The following is a 20,997-nucleotide window of genomic DNA, read 5'->3' as shown; positions in this document are numbered from 1 at the left end:
TATTTCCACCTTGATTTCACTTGGAAATGTTTGCCAATGCCTGGTTTTATTAATTACTAACCTTTTGTGATATTGTAAGCGAACAATGCGCTTATTAGGTTGAATACGATACTTTGATTATCGCGTTTTACATTCTGACTTACGATAACTTTTATTTCTGTATCTAGCCCTGGGTAAATCTCCACGAGTGTCCTGTTAGTGTGTTTCTTGTGGTTTTCTCGTTTGTTAAAATCTTGACCACTTGTTAAAGCAATAACAGGTTGGGAACTCCACTCCCTGGAAAGTCAAGACAGTCTCAATCTGTGAGACACGACCTTTGTATTGGTTGATGATTAATCAGGCCTCTCTTGCATATTGTCAGCAACTTTTTTTCTCTGGTTTTAGAGCAGCAGAAATTGCTGTTTTTCAGAATTTGTATAAAAACCCCAAAAAATTGTCACATTAAAAGGGAGAAATAAATGAAAACTCCGTTCATACAAAACCTAAACATAGAGATGCAGTTATCAATCAACAAACCAAACCAAAGTTTGATGTTTTATATAAACATATATATATGTATACATCAATGTACACATAATCACAAAATACTATGTCAACTCACACAACCAAGACAGTCTCGGCTTTCCTTAGTAGGATTTCCCAATCTGACAAAATCATACTGGACAACACATAGGATTCAAACCAATCAAATGAGTGTTATTGTAGAATGTTGGAGTATGTACTAGAAATATTGAAATGACTTGTTTATAGTTATTGTTGTTACACATTCAAAAGTTCTGAATATTAGCTCATCAAAACTGGAAATGGAGCTTTAGATATTGGGTGTGCAGGCTTTCTGCTGTTTATCAAGGTGGCCATTTTATAAGTCCATATCCTCTACCAATGAGACAGATAAGGAAAAAATATTTATTTAAAAGCCACATCTTCCAGAGTGGTTTTATCAGTTGTAACCGGTTTTTTTCCACTTTAACTTTATGAAAAAGGCCTTGAAGACGAATGGACATTGGTTCTTTGGGGATTTCTCCACTTTTATTTATGAAAAAGTGTTTTCCTCCTTGATACTGAGAAGCAGAGTTGTAATGACAATGCTACAGAGACTTGTTGATGATAAGTATATATAAGTATATGTATTACTGCTATATACATGTATAATGTAAGCAATGAAGGCCATTAGACATCTTGTACAAGTTTGCAGATTAATGAGTTTTTAGTTTAGACAGTTTCTCTGGGTGAGTATGTAGCACACAGGTACAGGTGTTTTAGGATTGACTGTGTGTTGGTTGCTTACCTGGTATAGATACGGTTTGTTTGTGTGTTAATTGTTGCTTACCTGGTAGATACGGTTTGTTTGTGTGTTAATAGTTGTTCATTGCAGATTACTCACAATCTTATAGAAACAAATCAAATTAAAGATAGATTTCAGGTAACCACAGATAATCAGGTGACAAAATTATTAATAAGGCATTTTCCCGGTCCAAAAATTACACATATGAAGTATAGACATGTGCACCATCACTAACACTTTATACTTGTGTATTTATATACAAAGTTTCAGACAAACAGAAGTTATAAAAGATATATTAAAGTTTTCATTTGACATGAGATTTTATGAAACTTTTCTCGAATATTAAATTTTTGCTCATCTAAGATCCTATATATCTCTCAGGTACATATAACAGTGTAGTTCAATATCACAAGCACATTTTAAAGCACATGTATAAAAAATGTAACTTGGAGTGGGAGGTCAGAATTAGTATCACTGATAATGACCTTTAGTCAATCTGTGACCCTGTAGTAAAGTTGTGTCATATGTGGTGATCATTCAGCTTTGTAATAAACACAGGTTATACATTTGTCTAAAGGCATGATAATTACCTGTACAGCTGATATTGAAAGGTTATAACGTAAACTGGCATTTCTGACCATATTTTCTCATACCATTTACAAAAAACAATTATGATGTTTATTGAGTACTCTAAATGATGAACAATGATGTAAAAACATTCTAATCAAAACCGATTATTTTCTATTTCAGACAGCAACACTGATTGGATTATTAAAAACAGCTCGTCTTCTCCGATTGGTTAGAGTAGTTAGAAAATTGGACAGATATTCCGAATATGGTGCAGCTGTTTTGTTGTTGCTAATGGCAACATTTGCACTGATAGCCCATTGGCTAGCTTGTATATGGTATGCCATCGGTAATGTTGAAAGACCTCATCTTCCTCCGCCAAAGATAGGTTGGCTGGACCAGCTAGCGGAACAAACTCATCAGCAATATGTCAATGGGACAGGTGGACCAACAATAAAATCAAAATATGTGACAGCCCTCTACTTCACCTTCAGCAGTTTGACCTCTGTGGGCTTCGGGAACGTGTCCCCCAACACAAACTCAGAGAAAATCTTCTCCATTCTCATCATGTTGATTGGATGTAAGTATTATCCCATAACAACTGTACTGTGTATATGTGTTTAAAGGGGAGATAAGTCTAGTTTTGATGTTAGGGGAGACAACCCTAGATCTGATTTTAGGGGAGACAACCCTAGATCTGATGTTAGGGGAAACAACCCTATATCTGATGTTAGTGGTGACAACCCTAGATCTGATGTTAGGGGAGACAACCCTAGATCTGATGTTAGGGGAAACAACCCTATATCTGATGTTAGTGGTGACAACCCTAGATCTGATGTTAGGGGTGACAACCCTAGATCTGATGTTAGGGGAGACAACCCTAGATCTGATGTTAGGGGTGACAACCCTAGATCTGATGTTAGGGGAGACAACCCTAGATCTGATGTTAGGGGAGACAACCCTAGATCTGATGTTAGGGGAGACAACCCTAGATTTGATGTTAGGGGAGACAACCCTAGTTCTGATGTTAGGGGTGACAACCCTAGATCTTATGTAAGGGGAGACAACCCTAGATCTGATGTTAGGGTGACAAGCCTAGATCTGATGTTAGGGGTGACAATCCTAGATCTGATGTTAGGGGAAACAACCCTAGATCTGATGTTAGGGGAGACAACCCTAGATCTTATGTAAGGGGAGACAACCCTAGATCTTATGTAAGGGTGACAACCCTAGATCTGATGTTAGGGTGACAAGCCTAGATCTGATGTTAGGGTGACAAGCCTAGATCTGATGTTAGGGGAGACAACCCTAGATCTTATGTAAGGGTGACAACCCTAGATCTGATGTTAGGATGACAAGCCTAGATCTGATGTTAGGGTGACAAGCCTAGATCTGATGTTAGGGGAGACAACCCTAGTTCTGATGTTAGGGGAGACAACCCTAGATCTGATGTACTTAGTAAGGGTAGAGAACCTAGTTCTGATGTACGAAGTTAGAGAAAACAATCTTAATCCTGATATAAAGGGAGATAACTCAAGTTTTGATTTAACTGATGTTAAGGGGAGACAACTTTACTCTGATGTAAGGGGAGATTATGGTAGCTCTGATTTAAGGGGAGATAACCTGGCACATTACTCCAGACATAGAGAGGATACTTGCTATACCATCGTCTAGATGAAGATGATTTACACCTATTTGTCTTTACATGTACCCCCATGATTAAATATGTGACCTGATCTGAGAACCCACTTTCTTCATTACAGCATTGATGTATGCCAGTATATTCGGTAATGTATCAGCAATTATTCAAAGATTATACAGTGGAACAGCTCGATACCATACACAGATGCTACGTATAAAAGAATTTATCAGGTTCCATCAGATTCCAAACCCCCTACGACAGAGACTGGAGGAATATTTTCAGCATGCTTGGTCATACACAAATGGCATTGATATGAATATGGTTGGTATAGTTTCCATAAATGTGATACCTAATTTCATTCACAAATCTTGAGATTCTGTGAATTAAAGATTTGAGTAACATTGATGATTTTTTTTCTCACATATACTTTACAAGGAGATCCTGTGATTGCTACTGATGAATAATATCTCAAACAAGTTTGAATTTTAGGGATTTTGGGTCAAGGTCAAGTTCACTGTTACTATTTATAGCAGGGGCTGATAAGGGACAAGTACCCAGTGTGGTTGTTTTAATTACATCCACTTCATACAGCTGTGTGTGAAACATGTATGGTTAATATTATAGATTGGAGAAATCGAAGTACAATATTTATGATAAGACATCATAAGAAAATTGAATTTTAACCCACAGGTACTGAAAAGTTTTCCAGAATGTTTGCAGGCCGATATTTGTCTACATTTGAACAAAACGCTGATCAACAATTGTCAGGCATTCAAAGGTAAGATTAGAAACTGATATCCTCAGTTAAACTGCACCACATTGTCGAGTATAACCCATCTGTACTCATTACAGCTGCGATATTAAAAAGCCTATACACCTCATCATAGTATATACAACTGAAAACTGGAGAAATATTTACATGACAGCTGATTTGGTATTTTGTAGTTAAAAACGAAGATGAAAATGTAGTTGATTTTGAGATTTAGTAAGAACACCATCAGAAATATTCAAAGTGACTTTAATGTCCCATGACCAGTTCACTGCCGGAGGAATATTTCTTCAAAACATTAACTTTATTTTGATTTATTCATTCCATGTATGAAACAAATTTTGACTTATTCGTTAAATTTCTGAAACAGATTTTGACTTATTTATTCAATATGTGAAACAGATTTTGACTTATTCAACACATAAAACAGATTTTGACTTATTCAACACATAAAACAGATTTTGACTTATTTATTACATAAAACAGATTTTGACTTTTTCAACACAAACCAGATTTTGACTTATTTATTTAACACATAAAACAGATTTTGACTTATGAATGGATATATGTGATTAATATGAATGTGAAGTTGTTTAGATTATAATTGAAAACAGGCTATTTTATGTCCCTGCTTTACTTGGTAACATTGTCCCCATCCATCCACCTTTCCATCTGCCTATCTCATCATCTTTCATCTGTCTATCTATCATAGTTTTGTTTGACACATATAAATCTATTCCTCTTTTCAGTAATTTTCTTTATTTTTTGTTCCCATAAACCAAGTTGGTTTTGTGACTATTTCCCATGAACTGGGTTGGTTTTGGGACTAACAAGTTAATTTAATTGTGATCAAAATTAAAATCATGTTAATAAGATCATACTTTTGTTTGAGAGTCCTAGTCAATATACCAACATATTAATTAAGGTAAGGTAAAGTCCTATGGATTTTATATTGAAATATTTTAGAAATTGTTTTTGACTTTCAAAGTGCTGTTTTCTCCGGAGTCAGGTAACTATATATGATTGGGGAGATGCATGCTAGGTGACATCGTACCATTCCTTACCTAACCTGTCCAGCATGGCCGAAATCTCACTCTCCAGTTACAACCACATATGTTCATTGAAGGGTCAACTTTAAAATTTTAGAGGTTGATTTTAAAATCAAATCAAAGCTTATACCCCAAAAAGGGTAAATTTTAGAAAATACTTTATTTATTGATAGTGAATAATAACAATGATTTATATATAGTGTTGTTATAGAACATTTGATACTATGAATAAAAGTTATTTAAAATCAAGAGGTCAACTGACCTATGACAGTCATAAGGTCAAAGGTCAAGGTCAATTTTTGTATACCTTAGCTGATAAATATTTTGATAGGATATTTTGAAGCCAAAGTAAGTTGGAATTGAACAAAAAATCATATAAACAGTCTTCAGGGTTATTGTCACAAAATTTACTCAAATTTTGGAAAAGAAAATGAAATAAAAAGTCATTTATTGACTGAGCAATGTCAAGGTCATTCAATCAGTAAACATTTGTGATTGATGTCAAATTTTATGATTATTTAACTAAAATAAACTTTGATGTCACATAAGAAAGTAAAAATAGACTGACCCAAGGTTAAGGTTGTATAGTTATATAGGCCAGTTTTGAAAATTATTTAGAAATACATGATAGGGGTTTAATTATGCTGATACTTTCTATTAAGGGGAGGTAACTACTTTTTTAATTGTGGTTGTAAACTGGAAGTAAGATTTAAGGTGTCCCATACCTTACCATCATCACTCAAAGGTAGGCATGTCAATAATAGACTAAGCAGACCAATCAAACACACCAGGGTCACACAATCACCACAAGCTCGTAGACATTAGATAAGATCCCTCTGTCTCCTTTCTCAATTTTCACGCTAAAAAGATGTTCAATAAGTAAAATGTCGCAACACTTGTAGATAGAAAATGAAAGTCGTTAGATCACAAAATCCTTTAGGTCACTTTTTAGAGTGTTGACACAAACAGGTAAGAATATCTGCAAACAAACCTCACCATGTGTTAAGGAGGTCAAAAGGAGGTCAATGTCCCTGGTTAAATTCACTCACTATGTACAGAAGCATGGAAATTGTTGTTTCACATTTGTTGAAATGTAAAGAGATTATTCCAAAATGTTTTTATTTGAAATTCATGTTTGTAAATCAGGAGAGTATTGGAAATGGTCTACTTAGCTTAAATTCATATTTCACTTGGACATAAATAATTAAATTGAAAAAAAAAAATCTTTCATTGGTGTCCCTTAAAATGAGCAATTTGCTGTTGAAAACTTTATGAAGGATTGGTTAGATGATGCCATTATATATACCCGATATAGACTGGTTACCGCCTGCCTGACATTATATCTTTGTGGCATATATAGTGATATAGCTCTAGTTTATATCATAATAACCCATCAGCCACGTACTTATTTAGTATTTGAAGCAGTGAAATCTAGAAGTCAGAATTATATTTCATGTTTTGCTCGTTTCGAGATTTTTTCCATCAGTTATGAAGAAGGTGTGAAGGGCAGGGCATCAGTGATTATCAAATTTATTGTAAAATGTGTATACAATTGATTATCTCTCATGATTTCAGTAGAAGAGCTCTTGCCAAGGGAGGTAATCAGGATATCAATTGTAATCTTTCATATTGGGGTACAAATGTTGGATGCCAGTATTTAAGTTGACATATTAAGTAATGGTCATGAAATTTAATTAAAACCTCAACTCCATGTTATAAAAGATTGTATGTGGCTTCATGCTGATAACATTTTGTAAAGGTGTGGATACCTGCCAGCTGCCTTGTATCCCTGGAGTAAGTGACAGAGTGTGGTTACGTAGGATACTAAAGAACTGCATGTTAATTAATGGCTGATAGTGTATGGCTCTGAAATCTTTAGATCCAGAGGAATGGCTGCCACACGTACAGTTCATAGCTTAAGTTTGCTACCTTGACAATTGAGAGATTTTAAAGTTCAGGCTAAAGGCATGGTCAGCCTTCTGTGGTACGTCTAATGTGATCAACACACATTCACTGTTTTCAGTCTTTTCCTCCCAATTTTTTGTCAATGTCCATTTTCAATAAACATGAATAGAAAAATTAATATCAGATTAGTTTATATGGTGTAATGTGTTGCCATATTAGAGAAACAAATTATATAGGCAGGGAAAGGTGAACATGTGTGGCCATCTTGTAGCTACGAAGTATGGTCGAGAGTAAGTTCAAATTTACTCTCATCCTAACACCTGATGTTAGACTTTTGAGATACTTTTTTGTCAAAATATATAATATTTTATGTTGAGATCAAATGAAACTCCGGCATACAGATGAAATATCAGCTTTGTTTTGATGTAGAACTTGCAGGTGTTAAAAAATTTAAGAGCACAGTCTGAATGTTACCCTGTAAGGTTAGAGAGCCTAGCTTGCAAAAAAAACAAAAAAGAATTAAGATAAAAAACAATTAGGTGCTGGGTTTCCGAGTTTCAGATGTATCTCTGATTTGATATTTTGTAAGTATAAATTCCTCCTCTGTTGTAATAAACCCACTCAGAGTCCGGAGTCTGCTTTCTGGGCTTGTTTTATGATAATTCAGTACTTTCTGGACGTGTTTTATGATAATTCAGTACTTTCTGTGCTTGTTTTATGATAATTCAGTACTTTGTGGGCTTGTTTTATGATAATTCAGTACTTTCTTTGCTTGTTTTATGATAATTCAGTACTTTCTGGGCGTGTTTTAATTATGATAATTCAGTACTTTCTGGGCTTGTTTTATGATAATTCAGTACTTTCTGGGCTTGTTTTATGATAATTCAGTACTTTCTGGACGTGTTTTATGATAATTCAGTACTTTCTGGGCTTGTTTTATGATAATTTAGTACTTTCTGGGCTTGTTTTATGATAATTCAGTACTTTCTGGGCTTGTTTTATGATAATTCAGTACTTTCTGGACGTGTTTTATGATAATTCAGTACTTTCTGGGCTTGTTTTATGATAATTTAGTACTTTCTGGGCTTGTTTTATGATAATTTAGTTCTTTCTGGGCTTGTTTTATGATAATTCAGTACTTTCTGGGCCTGTTTTATGATAATTCAGTACTAACTAATGTTTTTGTTTGGTAGGTGCCAGTCCGGGATGTTTGAGGGCACTCTCTATGAAGTTTAAGACAACACACGTCCCACCTGGGGACACGCTACAACATCGTGGGGACGTCCTTACAGGTCTCTACTTCATCTCCCGTGGCTCCATAGAAATACTCAAGGAGGACATCGTCGTGGCAATACTGGGTAACTTTTAATCCTGTAGACCAAATCCTTTACTAGCATGTCATGTACAATGAAATCATTGGAACCCACAAACTGCGTTTTGTATACCATATTCCTTAATGTGTAAATACTGTATGAAAAGGGTGGTCGATTGCTCAGTGGTAATACACTACACTTGCCTTTTACCTTTATTGTTGGCTGGGGTTCAATTCCTCAATTGGACATAAAAAGCTGAAACTATGTTGGTTTTTTCCAGGTGCTCTAGTTTCCTCCCACAGTACGTAGTCTCTCGTACACTTTCATCCAAGCCAATAAGCATCATTAATATAAGTTGGTATAACTTGTTTTACAATTGGTTTCCAAGAATTTACATTTACATTTGTTAAAACAATTCTGTTTCTTCTTTTTGTGACAATTGTTTCTCCTCTGTGACAGGTAAAGATGACGTGTTTGGAGAAAATATATGTAAACACGAAACAATTGGAAAGTCGAGTTGTAATGTTAGAGCACTCACATACTGTGATCTACACAAGATTCATCGCGATGATCTCATGGAAATACTCGACATGTATCCCGAGTTTTCTGAGCATTTCACCACTAACCTGGAGGTGACCTTTGACCTCCGAGATGTAAGTGAGAACATACATGTTAATCTGTGGTTCAAAGGGAGATAAATCATCTTAGAAGTTGAACATCATTCGAAATTCTACAGGTTCCACAATAACAAATAAATTAACTGGAACCAACATTTTAAATAAATGGGATTCTGATGCAAAGTTGGTACGCTGTGTTGTAGTGTGTGAGGTAAATAGCTAATACCAACCTAGTGAAAAGTGGGGAATTCTAATAAACTTTGTAGTAGTATATTTAAAACATGTATAGTTATCAGAGTAAACTTCTAGTCCCTCGTTTGACAGATATAATAACCATGTGTTTTTTTCAACCATGACTGTTGTGTTACAGGAGGATTTGGTGATCAGACGGGCCGACAACGAGAGTAGCTATGGTGCTAGACAGATGTTGAGGAAGAGGCGGTCAGTGAAGTCTGACCACTCCTCAGGGTCCGGCTCTCCAGGTATGTCAACTGACATCTTCAAAATATTCCTTGAAAGAGACCAACCAACCAACCAATTGTTTTTCCATAGAATTTAGTTTTAATGTTTTGGAGTATGTCATTAAAACTCTTGAATTCAATATGACAATTATGATTTATAACAAAAGTTTAGGGTCTCATGTAACACTTAATAAAAAAAAAGTTTGGTCCTTCAGCTCAAAGTTTTCCAAGTGTAGCCATTTTGAAAATGGGTAAATTTCGCAGTAAAAATTCTCAAAAATCTGAAATTTTTCTAGTATTCTTTATACTAAATATGTTTTAATATTTGATTGGTGGTGGGACCTCTAAACATATGCCTCCCACCCAAATAACTTCGGAACAGCCCTTATGTTCTTAAGATAAAGATTTTACATGTATTTCACTAATTCAATTGTTTTAGATTTGGCAATTGTACAACCTTTCCAACATTGGATTTATAAAGACATTTATATATGTATAGCCATTGTGTAGTAGTTTTGGATTTTGTAATTACTCAACCTTTCCGACTTTGGATTTAAAAAGGCATTTATATATGTAACATTAATATGTAGTTACAGGCCAGTGTTTAGTGATTTCATGGCCGTTATTGTTCATTAGAAGTTCATTAAAGGTTTGTTGTCCTTCACTTGATCTTTGTGTTTTAACTTTGAATATAACTTCACATCACAGTCTATAATCGCGTACATAGATTTCTATGTATCATTTGCCATATCAAACATCATATTTTATGTTTCAAGATGAAGTCAGCAAAGAATATAAGTTCCGCCCATCACGAGCTCGCCGTTTACGACGGCATGTGAACCAGTCAGAGGGCCAGATGATGTCTACGTCATTTGACTCCAGCGAGGAAGAAATCCAGGAAAAAAAATTAAATAGTTATTTATATTACCTTAGGAAAAAATTTTGAAATAGGGCATTTAAAAAGAGGGGAAAATATTTCAAGATTTGTTTTTATGTAGAACTTCTGAACTTGCAGGTGTTAAAAAATTTAAGAGCACAGTCTGAATGTTACCCTGTAAGGTTAGAGAGCCTAGCTTGCAAAACAAAAAACAAAAAAAAATAAAGATAAAAAACAATTAGGTGCTGGGTTTCTGAGTTTCAGATGTATCTCTGATTTGACATTTTGTAAGTAAATTTCTCCTCTGTTGTAATAAACCCACTCAGAGTCCAGAGTCTGCTTTCTGGGCTTGTTTTATGATAATTCAGTACTTTCTGGACTTGTTTTATGATAATTCAGTACTTTCTGGACGTGTTTTATGATAATCCAGTACTAAATAATGTTTTTGTTTTGTAGGTGCCAGTCCGGGATGTTTGAGGGCACTCTCTATGAAGTTTAAGACAACACACGTCCCACCTGGGGACACGCTACAACATCGTGGGGACGTCCTTACAGGTCTCTACTTCATCTCCCGTGGCTCCATAGAAATACTCAAGGAGGACATCGTCGTGGCAATACTGGGTAACTTTTAATCCTGTAGACCAAATCCTTTACTAGTATGTCATGTACAATGAAAACATTGGAACCCACAAACTGCGTTTTGTATACCATATTCATTAATGTGTAAATACTGTATGAAAAAGATGGTCGATTGCTCAGTGGTAATACACTACACTTGCCTTTTACCTTTATTGTTGGCTGGGGTTCAATTCCTCAATTGGACATAAAAAGCTGAAACCATGTTGGTTTTTTCCAGGTGCTCTAAGTTTTCTCCCACAGTAAGTCTCTTGTACACTTTCATCCAGGCCAATAAGCTTAATTAATATAAGTTGGTATAACTTGTTTTGCAATTGGTTTCCAAGAATTTACGTTTACATTTGTTAAAACAATTTTGTTTCTTCTTTTTGTGACAATTGTTTCTCCTCTGTGACAGGTAAAGATGACGTGTTTGGAGAAAATATATGTAAACACGAAACAATTGGAAAGTCGAGTTGTAATGTTAGAGCACTCACTTACTGTGATCTACACAAGATTCATCGCGATGATCTCATGGAAATACTCGACATGTATCCCGAGTTTTCTGAGCATTTCACCACTAACCTGGAGGTGACCTTTGACCTCCGAGATGTAAGTGAGAACATACATGTTAATCTGTGGTTCAAAGGGAGATAAATCATCATAGAAATTGAACATCATTCGAAATTCTACAGGTTCCACAATAACAAAAAAATTAACTGGAACCAACATTTTAAATAAATGAGATTCTGATGCAAAGTTGGTATGTTGTGTTGTAGTGTGTAAGGTTAACAGCTAATACCAACCTAGTGAAAAGTGGGGAATTCTAATCAACTTTGTAGTAGTATATTTAAAACATGTATAGTTATCAGAGTAAACTTCTAGCCCCTCGTTTGACAGATATAATAACCATGTGTTTTTTTCAACCATGACTGTTGTGTTACAGGAGGATTTGGTGATCAGACGGGCCGACAACGAGAGTAGCTATGGTGCTAGACAGATGTTGAGGAAGAGGCGGTCAGTGAAGTCTGACCACTCCTCAGGGTCCGGCTCTCCAGGTATGTCAACTGACATCTTCAAAATATTCCTTGAAAGAGACCAACCAACCAACCAATTGTTTTTCCATAGAATTTAGTTTTAATGTTTTGGAGTATATCATTAAAACTCTTGAATTCAATTTGGCAATTATGGTTTATAACAAAAGTTTGGGTCTCATATAACACTTAATAAAAATAAAGTTGGGTCCTTCAGCTCAAAGTTTTCCAAGGGTAGCCATTTTGAAAATGGGTGAATTTCGCAGTAAAAATTCTCAAAAATCTGAAATTTTTCTAGTATTCTTTATACTAAATATGTTTTAATATTTGATGGATGGTGGGACCTCTAAACATATGCCTCCCACCCAAATAACTTCGGAACAGCCCTTATATTCTAAGATAAAGATTTTACATGTATTTCACTAATTTAATTGTTTTAGATTTGGCAATTGTACAACCTTTCCAACATTGGATTTATAAAGACATTTATATATGTAAAGCCAATGTGTAGTAGTTTTGGATTTTGTAATCACTCAACCCTTCCGACTTTGGATATAAAAAGGCATTTATATATGTAACGTTAATATGTAGTTACAGGCCAGTGTTTAGTGATTTCATGGCCCTTATTGTTCATTAGAAGTTCGTTAAAGGTTTGTTGTCCTTCACTTGATCTTTGTGTTTTAACTTTGAATATAACTTCACATCACAGTCTATAATCTCGTACATAAATTTCTATGTATCATTTGCCATATCAAACATCATATTTTATGTTTCAAGATGAAGTCAGCAAAGAATATAAGTTCCGCCCATCACGAGCTCGCCGTTTACGACGGCATGTGAACCAGTCAGAGGGCCAGATGATGTCTACGTCATTTGACTCCAGCGAGGAAGAAATCCAGGAAAGTGGAGCAGGTATCCTGGAGTTTACACCCAGTAAGGCCGGGCAGGATATTACTCCAGCTAACTTTGAATTTGATTCCAAGGACGACAAAAAGCGGCCAGGCTTCTCCTCGATTGCAGGTGACATTCTCATAACCTTGACTGTAATATTTTGGAGTTAAGAAGGCTTAGGCCAGGCGACTTGCTTTCATACTTTCCACTTTTCAAAGTACTTAAGTCTATTCTTATTTCTGATCAGGTAATACTTTTACATCGTTGATTCCTGGATCACTAGCTTGTATCTTAGCACATGAAATTTGTTAGCCTACCTATATTCAGATAATGTACTGTTCGATCACCTTTCCTCAGTGGTCCGTCGTCAATCCTTCATCTGTCCTTCCTTATTGGACATAATCAATGGGGTATAGGGTAAGAAAAGCTAAATCAGTGGCAGGCAGTTGTCTGGAATATTGAAAGGTCAAGTTAGCTACTGATATTTTTATATACTTATAGGGTTACCCATATCCATACCGTCCCTCCTCTTCCTGCCGCGTCTAGTCCTGCCCCGTCCCGATTTAATGTAACTAGCTGATCTCGGGAACTGCTGATGCGATCCTCATCAAACTGTTTATAGGGTTGTCACGTGGCAGTGATGGGCATTTGTCTGACAGACATTTTCTAGTTTGATAAGTACAGGAAAGGCCTCATTTATAATAAACTTCTTGTGTAGGTCGCCCTTGTTTCTTAGTCAAGGTTAGGCAGTGCCTATATAAGGCATGTTTGGTTTTGAGACTGAGGCAAAAGCCAAAATGGCAGCTTTGTTACCACAACACAACAATAAAATAGGTAACTAGTACTAGTACTAGACGACAAAAGTTTAGAAAAAAGATGTTATAGGATGGTAGGCAACCTCCAAGATCAATCGGGGATCTTTTGTCTGTTTTTATATTAGATATGGTCAATCGTTTATCTAATTATGGATTCTGTTAGAAGTTTATATGATTGTGTCACCTAGGCAGGGCTCTAACTAATGTTATTAATTAGATTCTGTCAGATATCTGAATATTTGAAGTTTATATGCTTGTATTTTGTAGCTGGAGCCCTAGCTAATGTTAACAACCTTGTGAATGCTGTGACTGGACGCTATGATCATCAGGGCAAGAAAATGGACCAAGATACTGCACCTCTTCTACAGGACCAAAGTCAGAGTTCCGACACACAGGTAAGCCATGTAGCAATTAAACTGAGATCATACAGGTACACTCACCATAACATACAGGTACACCTTAATATAACATACAGGAACACTCACCATAACATACAGGTACACTCACCATAACATACAGGTACACTCACCATAACATACAGGTATACTCACCATAACATACAGGTATACTCACCATGACATACAGGTACACTCACCATAACATACAGGTATACTCATCATAACATACAGGTACACTCACCATAACATACAGGAACACCTTAATATAACATACAGGTACCCTCACCATGACATACAGGTATACTCACCATAACATACAGGTACACTCACCATAACATACAGGTATACTCACCATAACATACAGGTACACTCACCATGACATACAGGTACACCTTAATATAACATACAGGTACACTCACCATAACATACAGGTATACTCACCATAACATACAGGTACACTCACCATAACATACAGGTATACTCACCATGACATACAGGTATACTCACCATAACATACAGGTATACTCACCATAACATACAGGTATACTCACCATGACATACAGGTACACTCACCATAACATACAGGTATACTCACCATAACATACAGGTATACTCACCATAACATACAGGTATACTCACCATAACATACAGGTACACTCACCATAACATACAGGTATACTCACCATGACATACAGGTATACTCACCATAACATACAGGTACACTCACCATAACATACAGGTACACCTTAATATAACATACAGGTACCCTCACCATAACATACAGGTACCCTCACCATGACATACAGGTATACTCACCATGACATACAGGTACACCTTAATATAACATACAGGTACACTCATCATAACATACAGGTACACTCATCATAACATACAGGTACATGCACTCACCATAACATACAAGTACACTCACCATAACATACAGGTACACTCATCATAACATACAGGTATACTCACCATGACATACAGGTACACCTTAATATAACATACAGGTACACTCATCATAACATACAGGTACACTCACCATAACATACAGGTACACTCACCATAACATACAGGTACACTCATCATGACATACAGGTACACTCACCATAACATACAGGTACACCATAACATACAGGTACACTCACCATAACATACCGGTACACTCACCATGACATACAGGTACAATCACCATAACATACAGGTACACTCACCATAACATACAGGTATACTCACCATAACATACAGGTACACCTTAACATAACATACAGGTATACTCATCATAACATACAGGTACACTCACCATAACATACAGGTATACTCACCATGAGACACAGGTACACTCACCATAACATACAGGTATACTCACCATAACATACAGGTACACTCACCATAACATACAGGTACACTCACCATAACATACAGGAACACTCACCATAACATACAGGTACACCATAACATACAGGTATACTATAACATACAGGTACACCATAACATACAGGTATACTCACCATAACATACAGGTATACTCATCATAACATACAGGTACACTCACCATAACATACAGGTACACTCACAATGAGACACAGGTACACTCACCATAACATACAGGTATACTCACCATAACATACAGGTACACTCACCATAACATACAGGTACACTCACCATAACATACAGGTACACTCACCATAACATACCGGTATACTCACCATAACATACAGGTACACTCACCATAACATACAGGTACACACACCATAACATACAGGTATACTCACCATAACATACAGGTATACTCACCATAACATACAGGTACACTCACCATAACATACAGGTACACTCACCATAACATACAGGTACATTCACCATAACATGAAGATACACTCAGCATATCATACAGGTACACTCACCATAACATACAGGTACACTCACCGTAACATACAGGTACACTCACCATAACATACAGGTACACCTTAACATAACATACAGGTACACACACCATGACATGAAGATACACTCACCATATCATACAGGTACATCTTAACATAACATATAGGTACACTCACCATAACATACAGGTACACTCACCATAACATACAGGTACACCTTAACATAACATACAGGTACACTCACCATGACATACAGGTATACTCACCATAACATACAGGTACACTCACCATAACATACAGGTACACCTTAACATAACATACAGGTACACACACCATAACATACAGGTACACTCACCATAACATACAGGTACACCTTAACATAACATACAGGTACACTCACCATAACATGTATACTCACCATAACATACAGGTACACACACCATAACATACAGGTATACTCACCATAACATACAGGTACACTCACCATAACATACAGGTATACTCACCATAACATACAGGTACACTCACCATGACATACAGGTATACTCACCATAACATACAGGTACACTCACCATGACATACAGGTATACTCACCATAACATACAGGTATACTCACCATAACATACAGGTACACCTTAACATGACATACATGTATACACTCACCATAACATACAGGTACACTTATAATACTAGTTGTAACAGGTATGGTTATAAAATACAGATAAAACTCCATTTCGAAATAAGGACTTTAGGTTTACCACATGTAGAAATTAAATCCGTCTGTGGTTTACCACATGTAGAAATTAAATCCGTCTGTAAGCTAGATCATTGTTCACGGTATCATAAAGGACAAATTTGATGTTCAAAGCTGTGGCTATTCCAGCCCAAAGGGATGTCCAGTTCCAGCATGCCTAAGTCAACCTCGTCCATGACCCTGCCTGTGTCCAGTCCTTCTACCCAATCTCAGTTTGAGGAGGCTCAAGGGCAGACAACCTTCATTCCCACGGAGACTTGTCCTGGGGACCCAAATGACGGCCATTCCAGTCCTCAGGATGTCGAGAGACGACTTGACGAATTAGCAAGGTGGGTGACTAAAGAATTGGTAAAAGTTTAAACAGACAATACATCATGTCAAAATCAACCATACAATTGACTCCCAAATAGCCTGCAATAATTTTTGTCATTTTGTGGAATATTATTTGGAATTGTATACTTCGTGCCATTTGATAAAGGACATTCCAGACTGAGTTTCATTAAGGATAACTACTGCATAAGGATATTAACATATATACTGAAACGAAAAAGAAACGCAACATGGAAAATTGTGATTAATTTTGTATTAAATATACATATCTGTATAAAAATCGCGGAAATAAACATGCACCCTGCCTAACACCCATACCAATCTTCAAAATCACCCAAGTGTGACTAGAGACCTATGCACTTCCGGCGCGGTAAAAACATCAAAAACCGTGCCTGTACAAACATATGCGTTCTTTTTTCATTCAAACCAGTATCAATTCATCACTAACATTGAGCCACATCATCGCCAATACTTTTGCAAACAATAATTCCTTTTACAATTATGCCACGGTTATCAAAGGTTGATAGAGGACGTGCTATAGCGATGCTTCTGGCAGGGAACACGCAACTTCACGTCGCTCGACAATTCAGAGTTCACAAATCGACTATTAGTCGATTAGTTTCACGTCTTAACGCAACAGGAAGAGTCGATGACCAGCCGAGATCAGGACGTCCACGCGTAACGTCGCGACGTCAAGACCGGGTTCTTAGGTTGGCACACCTGCGTAACAGGAGATTAACGGCCGCTGAAACGGCAAGGAATACGATTGGTAATCATAACCGTCGAATTCATCCCCAAACAGTGATCAACAGACTGCGTGAGGCTAATTTGCGTGCAAGGCGACAGTACGTTGGTTTACCACTAACACCGCAACGTCGAGCACGTCGTATGCAATGGGCAACGGCACATATGCCCAGACGTTTTCCTATGAGACGTTGGAGGTCTATGCTCTTCACCGATGAATCTCGATTCACGTTATTTCGAGCAGATGGCCGTCAACGTGTGTACCGGCGTCGAGGCGAACGTTTTGCTGACGCCTGTGTTTTGGAACACGACCGATTTGGGGGTGGATCAGTTATGGTTTGGGCGGGAATCTCCCATGGTTTGAAGACGCCTTTGGTGATAGTCAATGGGAATTTAACGGCCGTACGCTATCGGGATGAGATCCTTAGGCCCCATGTTGTGCCGTTTGTTAGGCAGCATCATCTAACCTTTCAGCAAGATAACGCGAGACCACACGATGCAAGAGTCTGTAGAGACTTTCTTGCGACACAGAACATTGTTCCTATAGATTGGCCTCCATATAGCCCCGACCTGTCCCCAATCGAGCATTTGTGGGATGAATTAGACAGAAGAATTCGAAATCGCCGTAACCCCCCAAATACCCTCCCTCAGTTAGCAAATGCACTCGTCCAAGAATGGAATAACATTCCAATACGGAAAGTCAATGCCCTGATGAACTCAATGCAACAAAGAATTAGAGATGTGATAACTGTTCGAGGAGGACACACACGATATTAGGGGACGGTTTCAAAACTGCTGCCATTTCAACTTGGATTCACGTAGGGTACTACCAATCATGACCTTCTAGCAAAGTGACCTGTTCTTAAAAATCTCTAAACATTTAAAGGATGTTACATCAATATTCAATATTAACTATTACATATGAAATTTAAACATAATGCTCACAAGTATTATTTTATTAAACCTACAATTTGAAGTTGCGTTTCTTTTTCGTTTCAGTATATATATACTCATATATCAAACTTCAATATAATGAGAGCACTTAACCGTTTTTGTTCAAATTCCCTCCACAGGCAGCTGACAAGACTGGAGAGAAAAATGGGTTGTGATATTGCCATGATCCTGAATATCCTCCGCTCACAGACTGTGGAGACCTCTCACTCACAGATACCCTCCGACCCCCGTGTGACCCCACCCGATGGTAATCTCCCTCCTCCCCCAGACTACAACCAAATCCAGGAGGATGACGATACCTTTGGGTATCAGGAGACCGCAGACAAATCAGGGAAGTCACAGGATTCTGCAAAACAATCCAAGATGGTATGGCTGTTTTATGATGTTGTTGACAAGAACTTATGTACTTGCTTTTACACAAAATTGGGGAATTCATTAGGGATATTCTTTGATGTCCTCCACTGGTGACTACAAAAGTTACACTCATTTCAACATTTGTTTGTCCTCAGTTCCTTCTGTCTTTCTTTGCTTTCTTATCTTGCCTTATACCAGGCATTTGTTTTTGGATTTGAACATTTAAATTTTTACGAAGACAAACTTAAGTTTCAGTTGATTTTTAAGTTGGCTCAGTTATCATTGCCATGCAGTGGTTCATCTTCATATGCCCCTGTTTGTAAGAGTACTTTAGTATACATCAAATTGAACAGTAATATCTGTTTCCACCAGTCATTGTGGCATGCTTACTGACAATATTGCTTCTGTTGTAGGTGAGTGATACTGAGGACAGTGAGGACGGGCCGTGGAAACCCAGGACTGATTGTGATATTGTTTCTCCGTTATCAAATATTCCCACTAGTGACAATTCCATTTCCCTATGTGATCCGACAGACAGTACACATTCATCTTCATTCAGCCAATCACAAACTGTGTCTCCTTTGTCTGAGGCAGTTTCTCCAATCAGCCAATCAGAAGATCCAGCTCAATCTCAAATCAGCCAATCACAATCGTCCTCTCTGTCGCCGACGACACGGCGTCGTTTGGGTATACCTGACGGAGTGGACATGAGAAACACGATTGTTTAGTTATATTGTTGTTATTTTTAGTTATAATTATTCGTTGGCACTCTTAACTTTACATTTGTTCTTATCCAGACATTGGCCAAAATATTGACTTACGAGAACGTATGCTGAGGTTTACTACTGTACATCACGTTAACTTAGATACAGAGCTTTTTCAGTGTTCATTCTAAAACAAATACAGATCTGTAACAGTGAGAAATATTGCAAATGATCGGAGCTAAATCTTTAGAAAAAAAAATATCCATAATGCAAAATCTTTATACGTAGAGACAAGCAAATATAACATTAACATAGCATTATAAAATTGATAGAAATAGTTTACAATTACAATAATTATCTATGTTCTAGACTTTATATACTATTTAGCAAATACAATGCAAAAAGTGAGTTGTGGTTGTTAACTGTAAGGATAACTAATGTAAAAGACGAGTGGTATGTTTGCCTCAAAGACAATGTGATATCTGTATAACGTAGTACTGAAAGTAGTCTCGGTTTTAGTTATGTATTCCATTGTTATCTTAGACTAATGTATTCCATGGTTATCTTAGTAGACTAAAATACAGTGTTCTATACAAAGACAATGTATTCCATTGTTATCTTAGTAGACTAAAATACAGTGTTCCATACAAAGACAATGTATTCTATTGTTATCTTAGTAAACTAAAATGAAGTGTTTCATATAAGAAATCATATATACAGAAAAGATGATATTCTCGCGGAGAAGTATGAAGAAAGCAAACTCAAATCTCTACAAAAATACTAAAATGTATGGGGATGTTTCATAATTTGTGTGTTTTAGGTAAAGTAGGTTATAAATAACAATGAAAACTAGAGGTAAAGTGTTAAGTCTTCACCCTTAGAGTTTTAAAATGCACGAATTTTAGTGATAGAATAGTTCCCGTTTGTTGATTTGCATAGGTATAAAAAAAAGCTGCAAACTATCCCTTAACATTTTCGTTTTCTGAATTCGGCTTAAGAAATGTGTTGTGACAATATCAAGCAAAATCTCGAT

The 20,997-nt window shown here is 36.7% G+C and overlaps 1 protein-coding gene across 1 annotated transcript in view; it reads left to right on the top strand.

Annotated features, from left to right (window-relative positions):
• The window catches only part of LOC117343408 (potassium voltage-gated channel subfamily H member 2-like), a 243,962-nt gene extending 223,456 nt beyond the window's left edge, over positions 1–20,506 (top strand). Inside the window, exons 9-23 of the mRNA XM_033905750.1 lie at positions 2,036–2,432; positions 3,616–3,815; positions 4,185–4,272; positions 8,411–8,575; positions 8,990–9,183; positions 9,518–9,629; positions 10,385–10,522; positions 10,942–11,106; positions 11,519–11,712; positions 12,047–12,158; positions 12,912–13,154; positions 14,108–14,235; positions 17,008–17,207; positions 19,026–19,272; positions 19,674–20,506. Coding sequence (XP_033761641.1) covers positions 2,036–2,432; positions 3,616–3,815; positions 4,185–4,272; positions 8,411–8,575; positions 8,990–9,183; positions 9,518–9,629; positions 10,385–10,522; positions 10,942–11,106; positions 11,519–11,712; positions 12,047–12,158; positions 12,912–13,154; positions 14,108–14,235; positions 17,008–17,207; positions 19,026–19,272; positions 19,674–19,988 — 2,898 coding nt within the window. The 3' untranslated portion in view covers positions 19,989–20,506. The remainder of the gene's footprint in view (positions 1–2,035; positions 2,433–3,615; positions 3,816–4,184; positions 4,273–8,410; positions 8,576–8,989; positions 9,184–9,517; positions 9,630–10,384; positions 10,523–10,941; positions 11,107–11,518; positions 11,713–12,046; positions 12,159–12,911; positions 13,155–14,107; positions 14,236–17,007; positions 17,208–19,025; positions 19,273–19,673) is intronic.
• Positions 20,507–20,997: the final 491 nt, after the last annotated feature.

Source organism: Pecten maximus, chromosome 15 (assembly GCF_902652985.1).
Source record: "Pecten maximus chromosome 15, xPecMax1.1, whole genome shotgun sequence".
NCBI classification, from domain to species: domain Eukaryota; kingdom Metazoa; phylum Mollusca; class Bivalvia; order Pectinida; family Pectinidae; genus Pecten; species Pecten maximus.
The sequence above is the reverse complement of the archived record's forward strand: the minus strand, read 5'-3'. Positions and strand labels throughout refer to the sequence as shown.